Consider the following 14,434-nt stretch of genomic DNA (forward strand, 5'->3'; position numbering starts at 1 on the left):
TGTTTATATATACATTTTTATCTCACTGCCTTGTTTACAACTAGAATAAAATAAACATTTCATTATTTATTAGACAACACAGAAGTAATGCAAATGATGAAACCGTATCACAAATCATGCAAGACAATATAGTAGGCCTATATATTTATTTAATTAACACATCTTTTATCACTTCGACTGAGATGGCACTACTATTTGTTAGATGCGTACGAGACTCAATTAATTTTTGAACGCTCTTGCATTACAAATACGAGGATGAAATTATTGGAATACAAAATTACATGCATGATGTACATCAACAAAACATACGTGGGTTCCGTTAATGAAATCTCAGTTTCGGGATTAACATTCATATACAAGTAAAACCATTTATATAGAGAAAATGACAAACATACTGTTTTTAGTCAAATACTGTTTTAAAGAAGGCTGAACATTTCATGAAAGAATAGACACGCTTTGTGAGTATTGCAACATGTTCTGAACATGTATTGTTGAAATGAGCTGGCACCATCTTTATACAATCAGTATGATGATGAAAATGTCTTTGTCCTGTTATTTTGTTTTCGTTTGTGCAGTAGCGGAGCAGACTGGGCGCGAATCCTGCTTACAGCAGTGGGCCTACACAACCTGTCCACAATACTACTAAGTTCATGGGCATCCACAACCCTCCAAGTGCCCGGATAATGTTTCTTTAGTTCTGGATATTTGTGCTGCATGTATGGTCTGCTTTTGAATTCTCTCATTGTTTTCGTATGCTGCTCTTCGTAGGCTTTGCGCTCGTGTGACCACAAAACTGACCTTCGTGCACTTGCAGTGGTTGGCCTGGTCACAGTGGTGTCTACGTAAGTTAAGGTGGTCTCCTCCAGTGGTGGGCCGAAGACTTCCCTCCGGATGAATTCTTCACTGACATTGCTCTGCAAGGTAAAATAATTTTAAAATGTGTACATGTTTTTACTAAACAAAGATTTCAGAGTTGACAACAGCAAGAAAGAGTTTATTAAAGACATTTTCCATCTGTACATTTTTTATTTAAATTTAGATTAAATTTGAATTTTAACATATCTATATACGAAGACTTTAAATAAACTCAAGCATTTTTGGCAGAACATTACAGGTAACATATAAGTGCATGGAATTATTGTCAAACACAAATCTATAAAAAAAATAGGTTATTAGAATAACTAGTATATTTCTTATTAAAATCGAGAATTATCTTTCTTATCAGACGGACGTGTCACTTTAATCAATGCTAAAAAAAAAGAATTAATTTTCATTTCTTCGATTGTCGTTAAATGTTTGGCACTGTTAATACTGTTAATTTTTGATAACAATCCATGAAAATCTAAGGAAATCTTTTAAAATTTATATCTCGCTTCGCTATCCTGGTCATTCTTTTAATCGTTGTTAAAAATATATCAAAGACATAAACTTTTTATACCCTCCGCTTGAAAAGTGGGAGGGTATATAGTAATCGGTATTTCCGTCCGTCTGTACGTACGTCCGTCCGTCCGTCCGTCTGTTACGCTTTGGGGTACCCATCTCTTATCCGCAATTCCTCTCATACCACTGAAGGAAATTTAATGAAACTTTCACAGAATCTTCATTACATATTGCCATTGTGCACCTCCTATTTTACTTTTTGATCTGACATATATTTTGGATTTTCCAGAGCAAAAATGGACACTGCCATTATATTCATATGGGAGGCGGAGGGTATCATTTAGTGAGCTCATTGCTCGCAGTACCTCTAGTTTTATTTTTACGGGGGCGTTTCGCATGTTTAATACGTACAATTTATTAAGACTTCCAAAATGCTTCGAAAGGTGTCACAAAAGAAAGAATTTGAAACCTAGATGATAAGAAAAGAATAATATTGGGATGTAGGTTACTCATGGCGAGTCTTTAGTTTTCTTTGGCCTTCAGTTGGTCTTGATGAAAATACTTTCAACAATAGTTTGCTCTCTCATTTACAACATACCTTCTTTCCTAAGAGCAATATCAAGACGGCCTGCCATACCAATGAATTATTAATTGATCGGTAAACAAGAAGGTGAATTATTAATTGCCTCCCAAATTAAAAACCTTCCACCTTTCTTCTTGATTCCCTGTTTCGTTCTCTTGTTTTAAGGTCCCTATGAGATATACTTTACTAGACACAAAAAGAACTAATAAAATGTTATATCTGTTTAGTTTTAAATTCTCTGAATTCTAAAACTTTGATGTAACATCTGTCTCGGCACCCCCTATAGTTGATGTCAGGTTGACATTCATTGCATTACTTGAGGGAGTTGAAAGAACTTCATGTATTATAAGTTCATACTCTATAAGAAATACTACGACCATAACCTAACAGATGAAGAAATTTGTGTACTTCTGAATGTCATAAATAATTCATTATATTTAGAACCTAGTAGGCAAATAAATAATCATTGGAATGTCTTTTTCCATTTCGAAAAAAATGATTAATTTTCGTCCATCCTTATACCAGTATTTTCATATGCGGCATAATACGCCCCGCTTGAAAAGTGGTAGGTTATATAGTGATCTGGATTTCCGTTCGTCCGTCTGTAAAGCTTCTGGGGTACCAATCTCTTATATGCAACTCCTCATATACCACTAAATGCAATTTAGACTTCCAAAGAATCTGTGTTACATAGTCTGATAATGCCATTGTGCACCTCCTATTTTACTTTTTGATCGGACACATATTTTGGGTTTCCCATAGCAAAACATGGACACTCACTGCCATTCTTTCTATAATATTGTAGAGTACCAATCTCTTATATTCGCAACTTCTATACTACTGAATAAAATTTAATGATTTATAGACTCTTTATTGCATAATGTCGTTGTGTGCCTCCTATTTTACTTTTTGATCTGACTCTTATATCAGTCTCCCAGAGTAAAACATGGACTTTTCCATTATAATTATATTGGAGGCGGTGGTATCATTTTGTGAGCTCAATGTTCACAGTACCTCTTCTTTAATGAAGCAGTTTCAAACTCCATGAAATGTGTCTTAAGAAATAAGTATCAGAAACTATATGTACCTGGTCCTATCCGGATTTCATAATCAGCTCAATGGATTTTCAAACAAATTTCTTGAATGACTAAATGTGTACCAAAGACCCCCTTTTTACGTCCTTTTTGAATTTTAATCTTCAAACGTAATTTCTTGATCATCGTTAATATAATAACCACTGACTTTACGCACAATGTCATGATGTTGCTGATTTTAACGTTATCTTTTTTGGCAAGTGTATTTTGAGGAAACAAATATATTGTTCTCATAAACACGTATGCTCTACAAATAACTATAGTTGCGTTCGATCAAAAAAAGTTATTGATGAACATTATTAATAGCCTAACTAATCCTTCGTTAGATCTGTTTTTTATACCCGCACTTTCTAAAGAAAGTTCGGGTATATTGTTGTTACTCATGTCCGTCCGTCCGTCCGTCCGTCCGTCCGTCCGTCCGTCTGTCACACTTTTCTTCCTTGAACTCCTCTTACATTTTACACACTAACGTAGCCTAATCATCTTTTGGGAGATGGTTGGTGGTGTCATGTAGATGTGCAGTAAGGTTTCGGAATTTTGATTTTACCCTGGGGGGTCAAATGGGGGTCGAAAAATGACGTTTTTTATGCAAAAAGCCCCGTCTTCCCTGAACTCCTCTTACATTTTACACAGTAGCCTAATCATCTTTTGGGAGATGGTTGGTGGTGTGCTGTAGATGTGCAGTAAGGTTTCGGAATTTTGATTTTGCCCCGGGGGTCAAATGGGGGTCGTAAAATGACGTTTTTTATGCAAACAGCCCCGTCTTCCCTGAACTCCTCTTACATTTTACACAGTAGCCTAATCATCTTTTGGGAGATGGTTGGTGGTGTGCTGTAGATGTGCAGTAAGGTTTCGGAATTTTGATTTTGCCCCGGGGGGTCAAATGGGGGTCGAAAAATGACGTTTTTTATGCAAAAAGCCCCGTCTTCCCTGAACTCCTCTTACATTTTAAACAGTAGCCTAATCATCTTTTGGGAGATGGTTGGTGGTGTCATGTAGATGTGCAGTAAGGTTTCGGAATTTTGATTTTGCCCGGGGGGGTCAAATGGGGGTCGAAAAATGACGTTTTTTATGCAAAAAGCCCCGTCTTCCCTGAACTCCTCTTACATTTTATACAGTAGCCTAATCATCTTTTGGGAGATGGTTGGTAGTGTCATGTAGATGTGCAGTAAGGTTTCGGAATTTTGATTTTGCCCGGGGGGGTCAAATGGGGGTCGAAAAATGACGTTTTTTATGCAAAAAGCCCCGTCTTCCCTGAACTCCTCTTACATTTTACACAGTAGCCTAATCATCTTTTGGGAGATGGTTGGTGGTGTGCTGTAGATGTGCAGTAAGGTTTCGGAATTTTGATTTTGCCCGGGGGGGTCAAATGGGGGTCGAAAAATGACGTTTTTTATGCAAAAAGCCCCGTCTTCCCTGAACTCCTCTTACATTTTACACAGTAGCCTAATCATCTTTTGGGAGATGGTTGGTGGTGTGCTGTAGATGTGCAGTAAGGTTTCGGAATTTTGATTTTGCCCGGGGGGGTCAAATGGGGGTCGAAAAATGACGTTTTTTATGCAAAAAGCCCCGTCTTCCCTGAACTCCTCTTACATTTTACAAAGTAGCCTAATCATCTTTTGGGAGATGGTTGGTGGTGTCATGTAGATGTGCAGTAAGGTTTTAGAATGTTGATTTTGCCCGGGGGGGGAGTAATGCTGTCGAAAAATGATATTTTAAAAAGTGAGGTCAAGGTCAAAGGAAAATTCAAGGTCAAAATATGTTGACGTATTAATAGCTCTTAGCAGTATGTATCAGCATATGACGTTTGATAAATATATTTTGAATTGTTTATTCAAAACTGGTCTAGACATTAATTTTAGAAAAGTGAGGTCAAGGTTACAGGAAAGGTCAAGGTAAAAAAGAGTGAAGCATCGTAAAGCTTACATCAGTATGTATCATCATGTGAAGTTTCATTACACAACTTGAATGGTTTCTTTAAAATAAAGCTAAACACTAATTTAAAGAAAAGTTATGTGAAGGTCAAAGGAAAAGTCAAAGTCAAAAATATTGCTGCAGTTGGATATTTACTTCAGTATGCATCAACATATGAACTTTGATAAAAATATCTAGAAAGTTTCTTTGAGCCCGATGGAAAGACAGATGGAAGGGTGGAGGACGGACATAACAAAAACTATACATGTATTCCTAATCATGGTGTGGCATAAAAAACTTGAATCTACATTATATGAGCATGTTTCCATCTATCAAGATTATACAAGCAAATTCAAAGAATTGTGGTCCTCTGCTTTCTGTGTTTTAGTGAATGAGATACCATAATTTTTGCAGATTGTGTGTCAAATATGCACCCCTATCATATATCAATTTTTGAAAATTGGGTCAAAGGGGAAAAATCATAGCATGCTCTGAAACATTTTGTTGCAGGAAATGTACATGTCAAATATGAAAGTCCTATCTCTTTTGAATCAAAAGTTATATATACAATATAATATTTTTAAAAAGTAGGTTAAACTTCTAGGTCAAGGTCACAGAGTCAAAAGTCATGATATATTTAGAAAAGTCTTTTCACATGTAATAAACATGTATAATTTGAATGCCCTTTCTTTTCTCTTTCAAAATGATCAATTTAAAATGTTATTTTTTGGAAAGTAGGTAAAACTTTAAGGTCAAGGTCTCACTTGGGTTAAAAAATCATAGTATATTTAGAAAGTTTTGTGGTAATGTGCATGTGAAATATGAAAGCACTATCTCTTATCATTCAAAAGTTATGACCAAGGTTAAATTTATTGTGACAGATGCACATACTAGCTGTCAATAAGATGGACAGACTGACAGACAATTGAGATTTAGTGTCCCCTCCCTTTCCCCAAAATGGGGGACAAGAATATGCCCTTGCTGTTCTTGAGAAGAAGATTTATGATGGAAAAAATCCCCTGCATATTTCTTAACGCAAATTAATATTGTGTTCTTATGTCATTTTGTTTGTTGTTAAACATCCCTCTCAGGAATTTTTCACTCATATGGAGACACCACCATTTGAAAAATAATGAGGACAAGTTAGATTTGAGGTCAACATTCATTTTAGGAGTTTTCAACCATTAAGAGGTAAAGAAATATTAACTCGATCCTTCCCCTCACCCCTTCCCAGACCCCTGTTTGTTCATGTATGCAAAAAAAAAAATTTTTATACAAATAGTTTAATGTGGTCCATCTCTGAATGATTCTCATGCCTAATTCTAGGAAGATAATTATGTTGACACAAATTCATGAATAAAATGTCAAGTAATCTTATCATTGATGTGCTTTTATTTAATTTACTGCAGTCATATTGTGAACATTTCCAGCTCATTAGGAGAGTGGGGATGACCTCTAGGGGTTCATAACCTTTATACCATTAAATTTACATAACATAATAACACAATATTATGTATAGTCAAATGGAAAAAGTTTCCTACTATTTAGGAGTCACATGATCATTTGTCATTACAGGGACAGGGAAATGGATTGGGAGATCGCCCCCTCAACACCCCCCCCCTCCCTTTCCCCCGGAATTTGCAGGACTATAATATGTACTGGAGGAAATAAAAATGACTTTGGATGCCCTAAGTGTCCCTCCACCCTAGAAAAGAGACCAAACCATAACTTCTTTTTTTTCTTGCTTCTCAGGAAATTCTGGCTAAAAACCCCCCCCTACCCCCCCCCCCCCGTCCCTCCAAGAAAAAAAAATTCTGGATCTTGTAACTGAATGTAACGTTGATAACGGGGGATAACTCTTCAGAATGTGAAATTCGTCTATTGTAGCATCGGATGACCTTTGATCCTTTAAACTTTAACCTAACCGTTTGCATTTCAGACTATTTTACCCAAATCTATACCAAAACTTGTACTTACCGATTGTTATTATTTAGGCCCTGTCATCTTCATGAAATATAATCCAGTTAAAACACAAAATGAAATAATTCCTACCGACATATATGCAAATATGCACACTAGTATCCTACTGCACGTGCAGTGAAATCTAAAATGATAATGCCAATGGTAAAACTAGTACTTAAGTTGGGTACGTGACGCAAGCCGAATGTGATGCAGGTGTATAGATACATGTATAGTGCAAGAACAAATTGAAAATTATCATTTACAAAAGATGTTTTATTTTAGCTTTGCAATCTAGGCCTATTTGCAAAAACAGACAAATAAGGTGTGTTTGTGTGTGTGTTGATGGGAGACGGGTGGGGGTTGACTATTAAATTGATTGTGTATATGGCAGCTTTCAAGAAGTTTCTGCCTAATCAAATATAAATAAACTTTGCACATATTGAAAAATTCATCAAAAACGCTTTACACTAATTTGAATAATATTATTTGTTGTTAATCTATATGAGAAAATAGATTTAAAATGTTCCAATTATGTGCCAAAAATCCTCCCCCCCCCCCCCCTTTATCAAACCTAATTTACATCATTAATTAAATTCTGTAGTTTAATTTCCGACTGGTAATGAATTAAGAATATGAAATACCTGTAAAATGGAGGCCCATGGGTCACATGGTCACTAGCTGCAGGTCTGTAGCGTTATGGTTTTATATATTAGTCTTTGAATGCAGATCCTGTAATGCAAAAAAGGTGCAATTTACGGCGCAATATTTTTTGCGCACTTCTGGGGAGAATTTCTCCACTTTCCAGCATCGGTCAATTTACTACCTTTCACTCCCTAATTCTAGGCACATTATTTAATCAATCTGTATATTTTATCCATCTCCCAACCCTTTATAGTCGTCTCTACTTGAGATAAACTCGCTTGATTAAAATTATTTGTTAGATTGCTGAAAATTCACATCAAGCAAGTTTATTGCCTGTAGAGATTACTATAAATGACTGGGAGGTGGACAAAATATACATATTGGCCAGAGAATGTGTCTAAAATTAGGGAGTGAAAGGTAGTTGATTGCCTAAAGCTAGAAAGTGGAGAAATTCTGCCCAAAAGTGCTCAAAAAATATTACGCGTAAATTGCACCTTTTTTGCATATGGGGATCTGTAGCGTTATGATCAAAGACAAATATATAAAACCAGATCTGCAGCTACATGGTCACCTGAGCATATTATGCTCAATTTGATGAATACATGTATTATGTAAATTATTGAATTATATTGACTATTCATTGGCGGATCCAGAGGGGGGGGGGGGTCCGGGGGTTAACCCCCCCCCCCTTTATTTTTTGCCAAGTAGAGAGTGAGAGGGGATAAAAAATTTTCTTAGATTATATATTTATAAGTCTTATTTATTGAATAGATAGATTCTCACACATTTAGTTTCCTCCAATCACCTTCTCTATTATATTTTTTATGAGAGAATGGTTGCGAGGTTTAATTTGATATTAGATTCCCGCGATCTTTGGCTGTGTTTGCTAAATATGTACCGTTTTTATCATATCTTGATCAATTGAACGAACTAACATGTAACTCTTTGTTTTAAAGCCCACCCGCACCCCACCCCAAAAAGGTTTTTCAAATTCTTAAAGAAAATTCTTTATAATCTTCAACAGTGTAACGTCCATTCAATTTTAAGGCTTCCGTAATTTTTGATTTTTATTTTTTTTTTGGCTTTGTTTTTATTTTGTTCGGAATGGGGGTACGCTTTTTTTGAAGGACATAAAACATAGATAGTATTTACCACAACCTTAGATCTTTCCATACAAGTCTGTGAATCTTTGCTTGAGAATATGTCGGGGGGGGGGGTTAGAGGGGCATAACCCTGGAACCCCCCTTTCAAAAATTGCTGGATCCGCCCCTGCTTTTTCCTTGGTAAAGCCCAATAAGAAGAAGTGTGCATTTAGAGGCAAACACCTTAGTGCGGGTATTACTGTCTCATGACAGCATCTAGTCTTTGTTTGCGAAGACCCGATGATATTATATAGATACCCCTTTTTAAGACCATGTGAACTATCAAGATCACAAGTACGTTTGTTTGTAATAAATCTGATACAAAATAAGATATTTGTATTCTGTAGGCGAACCTGTAAAACTTAACGTTTTAAATCCGCAGATGATATCGATTTTAGCCTTTGCAAGCCATAAGGAATATACAATTTGCATTCCCGCAAAGAAAAGTTAGTCTAAAGGTTTCCGCTTATTTACATAGGCTAATTCAGTTCAAAATATTAAGTTTCTCTGAAGAACAGATTTATAGATAATAGATCGAAATAAAGAATATATAGTCCTACCTCATTAATAAGAGCTGCTTCTTCTTCCTCGGTGAGCATAAAGGTTGGAAACTGGTATTTGACGGATTGGCGCCGTTTGAAGTCCTCTCTCTGACTCTCGAACTGAGCAGACGACTGGCGACGCTGACTTCCGCCGGACATCGTCGACGGTCTGCGAGCTATGGAAACTGACATTTTCCTGTTTCATACCATCCTGCTGTAAATTACTAGTTGTCTGCTATCAACATTTCCCGCCTGAAAGAAAAAGATAAAACTATAGCAAACTTTATCAAGAGACAGTTGCCAGGTAGTATACCAGTAGTAGAGGAAGCACTTCACTTTCCTTCCCCATTTATTTTAATTTTTACTTTTGATATCCAAATAATGTTTTATTGATAGCTTTCGAATCGTATTACATGTTTTCAACTATTTTGTTCTTATATGTACTGGTATTATTCTCTTTAGAGAATTTGACAGGCTTTCGCCTATATCCACGTAGGCAAAAGCCTGTCCACTTCTCTAAAGAGAATAGTACTGGCGTGTGATTAATGAAAGGTACACTATTACCCGAAATTAATGAAATCAACAAAAAGATTTTTTAAGAAGAACTCGGTATACTAGTACATTCTTCAATAGAAGACGATATGCATTCGACTTTACTCCTTAAAAATACTAATGTACTTAGATAGCTAGGTTTCCCAGTAAGACAAATTCTGTGGGTTCCAAAATTGTCCCCGTACTATGACAAGGCAAACAAAACGAACAAATGGAGTGGAGTGGGGTCACGCGACTTCTGTCTTAGTAGATCTTGCAAGTTCTTTCCAAAACAGTGATGCAGCATGTATATTTTTGACACGGGTTTCATTCTAAATGACATTTTGCCAATCTTTTGAAGTCAGTTTATGGCTATTTAAATCTATTACAGTTCCGAATAACAGTTATTTCCGTTCATTTTTGAGCTTCGTTTTTTTTTAAATTGAATTTAAATTCTTTAAACATCTTGATAAATAGCATGGGCATAATGTAACCTTTTAATTAAACATGGGCTCCTTGATGTTTGTTTTTTTTCCATTGTAAAGATATCTATAAAATAATTATTCATATTTTGAATTGTATCCATTTAGAAGGTTTTGAAAATATTGAACCTTTTCAAAAAACTTTAAATTTAAAAAAGAAAATGCAGTACGTGTACTTACGTTTGTACTGAAATCTCTCTTCACATGCAGTCTTCTTCAATACGGTCTTGAGCCTCAAAGACCTAAATTTTAAATAGAATCAAGGCAAACATTTAATAAATAACAATAGATGCCTAAAGTCAATTAAGAGCCTCAGATTAGATCAGATCACTATACATATGACTTAACGACGGAACATTTCTATTTGTATATAAAGAAACAGTTACGAGTTCTTGCGTTAAAGAAAAAAATATACTTACCGGCTTTTAAAAGTCGCCAATCGTCCAGTGATTAACAAAAATAACTTTAATGCGCGGTTTTAGCATTTAATCCATAATTTGGTATTTAGACACCCGAATATGGAAAAATATATACGTGAGTTTGCAGTAATGTTGTTTAAATAGGGGACTGCCTCTAAGTAAAAATGGTAATGTTAGACGTCAGGAAATAGAACCATGGAGCAATAAAAATATATTTTACTTGAAACTGGTCGATAAAGGATATCTTACAAAGATGTTTAAGTTGTACACGTGAACATGAATTAAAAAATTCTTTAAATAATTTTGGAAATGTATTTAGTAGCTTGCATGAGGGCAATGTTCAGCCTTTGTCTTTAAGGACTATCCCTCTAACAGGAGAGATAACTCAAAATCCTACGATTTTCTTCTGCAAGAATTTTCACTATTTGTCTACAATTACACCCGGTATATTTTATTAAATTTGTTTGAATTTCATATCAAATCATTTAATTGCTATCTTGTCATGTATCAGCTTCAATACATTATCACTACTGGTGTGTCGTGGTTGGCAAGCAATTGGTTGTTGAAACATCTCAAGTATTTGCAAGTAACATGTTTGCCCTTATTTTATATTTTTTCTTAGATCTCCTTCATGCCTCCTAAAAAGTTGGGATTATCTGCTCCCTTAAAATTGGCTCCTAAACCACAGGCACTTGTTTCGGAAATAAATTTTTAACCCATAGTGTATAATGATAATGTTATTATTATACTATGGGTTTAAAAATTAATTTCCGAAACAAGTGCCTGTGTCCTACATCCCATAAGTGGTGTATATTTTCTATCAGGAGTGTTCGATCGTTGCCTGCATTCAAATACGGAATTCTGTAGAGTTTGCACTCTCTTTTGAGTCGATGAAACCATTTATTATGACAAATTTATGCAGTATGACAGGAATAAAACAATTACTTGAACTATGTTTTGTCGCTTTTTTTCATAGTTTTAGGTGAGATAAGTTGAAAATACGCGATATGTGGAGTGATACGGTCCTTCAATGACATCAATAGATACAAAACCTATCTGTATGGGTGTGTGTAATTTGCCCATGTACTTTCACTTTCCCAGGAGTAAGACTGCTTAAAACCCTTGCGCTCTATGTTCCTTATCCACCAGGAACCAAAAGGAACCATGACGATTCCTGTACGTCGCACGCTTTGATAGATTTTGAAAATTACCTTATATATCAAACAATTAGCGCTGAACACACACAATATAAGCCACCACTTTGGCATTTCTTGCAATGTAGTGATATCACCTATTCGAAAATGTGACATCACTTTGTTAAATAGGTGATATCACTCAGTGAAATCAATTTAATCGGTGATATCATCCATTCAAATAGGTGATATCACGTTATCGAATAAGTGGTACATTGTGTATCAACTATTGGAAATGAATTGGTGAAAAAACCTCATCACCAATTAGTTTTGAGTTTGGTAATATCACGTACTTGAATTAGTGATAATATATCACTTATTTGCATTTCTTACAACATTAAATTATGAAAAAAGACCCCAGGATCAGGAAACAGACTTAGACTTAATTCAAATTTTCAATAATAAGACATTTGTGAAGCAATTTTGAAAAATATTTTACTCTTGATTTGCTTTACTTCTACAAAATTACAATACAACATAAAGATTTTGACTTAAGCTTAAGATGTTTCATGATCCCAGGGCCAGACGTTGCTTATTGGTGAGTTCACCTATTCGAAAAGGTGAAATCACTTAATTGCGGTAAATACCAAAAAGGTTTCTCGTACAATAAACAAATGCAGTCTAAGTAAAGTGTTCCAGAGTCACATCAAATGACTTTCACTCAGCTGAACCACATAAAATTAGGCAGCCTCATTGACTTCCTTGCCAGTTTTGAATAGTGTGTTTTAGGTTTTGTTTGTTTTGTATGTTGTTTAACGCCCCTCTTGAGAATTTTTCACTAATATGGAGACGCCACCACTTGCCGGTGGAGAGCTGCAAATTTTGTCCTATACTCAGCACTAACGTCCATTTGAGCAGTTAGGGATCTTTTTCGTGCCAGCACCAACTGCGACACGATACCTCGGTTTTTATACAGTCTCATCCGACGTCCTACAATGCTATATTACATCATCAGAACCCACATTATTCTCGTTACACTACTACATCATTTTAGTAACACTACTCTTGTGTTTAGATGATCATACTCATAGAGCATTAAAACTAAAACAAGAGGCCCATGGGCCACATCACTCACCTGAGTAACTTTGGCCATGCTGTTCTTAAACAGATATCCCCCTTGTAAATACTGATTGTAAACCCTACCCGAAGGGGTCATGATTTGGACAATTTAAAATCTACACTATCCCAGGATGCTTTCACATAGGTTTAGCTTATCTGGCCCAGTGGTTCTTGAGGAGAGGATTTTTAAAGATTTTTTCTTAAATATTTCAATGTAAAACTTGGACTCCCTATTATGGTCCCGCCCTACCCCGGGGGCATGATTTAAATAATTTACACTCTATACAACCCCAAGATGCTTTCATATAAGTTTCAGCTTTTCTGGCCCAGTGATGTAGATTTTTAAAGAGTTTTCCTACATATTTCAATGTAAAAAGAAAAAATGTAAAAAAAAAAAAAAAAAAAAAAAAAAAAAGGCCATATTGTGCCCAGTTAACTTTGTTTGGAATATGTCTTCTGTAATCAATTCATTATTGAATTACATATATGTATATTTTTAAACAACAAACCAGTTTAATTAAAAGGCATACTGGCTATTCAGAATATATTATTTTTACTGCTTAATCCTATTATAGATATCTGAGGTCAAGTTAAATGGTCAAACATTCATTTCCGAAGATTAGTTTTAGGAGTTGGCCAGCTATTGAGTTTAAGAAACATTTTTGTTGTCTATGCAATAGTATAAACATTTTTTTTAAAAGAAGAGGGTATACATTATATCAAAATCAAATTTCGAAGTTAAGTTCAAAGTCTAAAACTTTTAACCGTTATTAATGTTATGGAAATGTTTATCATATGGATTTTGTATAACATTACCATTTTCTTAAGAAGTCAATTAAAGGGTTGATGTTAAATAAATATGAAGCAAAATATGATTCCACAAAAAGGCTTCCAACAATAGCTTCTTCATCTAATATTGGTTTAAGACGGACATACTTGGTTACATTGTTTAGAGAAATGTAGTTCATCTATTTAAATTTTAATTCTTAAAAAATTGTTGTAAATTAAACTGTTTTAGTGTCGAAGGGATAATTTGTAAATCGGGATTATAGGGGCACATTAACAACGACCAAAGCCGATTCTGAGAGCGAGTTAAAAGTTTAAAGAAAAACAAAACGACACTTTCATTTTTGATCAGAGAACAATGGAACCTCGCAGAAACCAGTCGTAGTTCACGGGAACAATTTAATTTTCAATTTTTGCTTGGAGAAAGATCTACGAAATATGGATCTTATCTCAAAGCAAACCACTGGATAATGAAATTTTTGACAGGTGCTGAAAGTCGAAATTGAAAAGAAGAATTATCTTATGGGAATTATGTCAAGACCTGTTTGATTAAAAATTCTTCAGCATGACAGATACGAATAAAAAGCCCGTTGCAACAACGCGGCTGTGCATTAACCTACAAGGAGACAATGACGAAGATGGGACCACGCGGCCCTCCCCATTATGGATTAATCCCCGTGTTGACGGGCGAATGAGAGAATCTGT

General features: G+C 35.3%; 1 protein-coding gene across 2 annotated transcripts; it reads right to left on the bottom strand.

The window, feature by feature from the left end:
* On the bottom strand, nt 1-10,844 carry LOC134256204 (uncharacterized). Of its 2 annotated transcripts, XM_062738854.1 has the most exons (4): nt 10,692-10,844; nt 10,453-10,514; nt 9,278-9,511; nt 1-914 (listed from the first exon to the last, which is right to left on the bottom strand). In XM_062738854.1, exons 3-4 carry the CDS (start codon nt 9,449-9,451, stop codon nt 522-524), a joined length of 567 nt encoding a protein of 188 aa, XP_062594838.1. In that variant the 5' UTR covers nt 9,452-9,511; nt 10,453-10,514; nt 10,692-10,844; the 3' UTR covers nt 1-521. The 2 variants fall into 2 exon arrangements, with proteins under 2 accessions (XP_062594838.1, XP_062594839.1); XM_062738855.1 differs by lacking the exon at nt 10,692-10,844 and having other exon boundaries at nt 10,453-10,642.
* Between the last annotated feature and the right edge of the window lie 3,590 nt (nt 10,845-14,434).

The sequence above is a fragment of the Saccostrea cucullata genome, unplaced genomic scaffold, assembly GCF_032062105.1.
Source record: "Saccostrea cucullata isolate Sc308-1 unplaced genomic scaffold, CSIRO_AGI_Scuc_v1 ctg204, whole genome shotgun sequence".
Taxonomy (NCBI): Eukaryota; Metazoa; Mollusca; class Bivalvia; order Ostreida; family Ostreidae; genus Saccostrea; species Saccostrea cuccullata.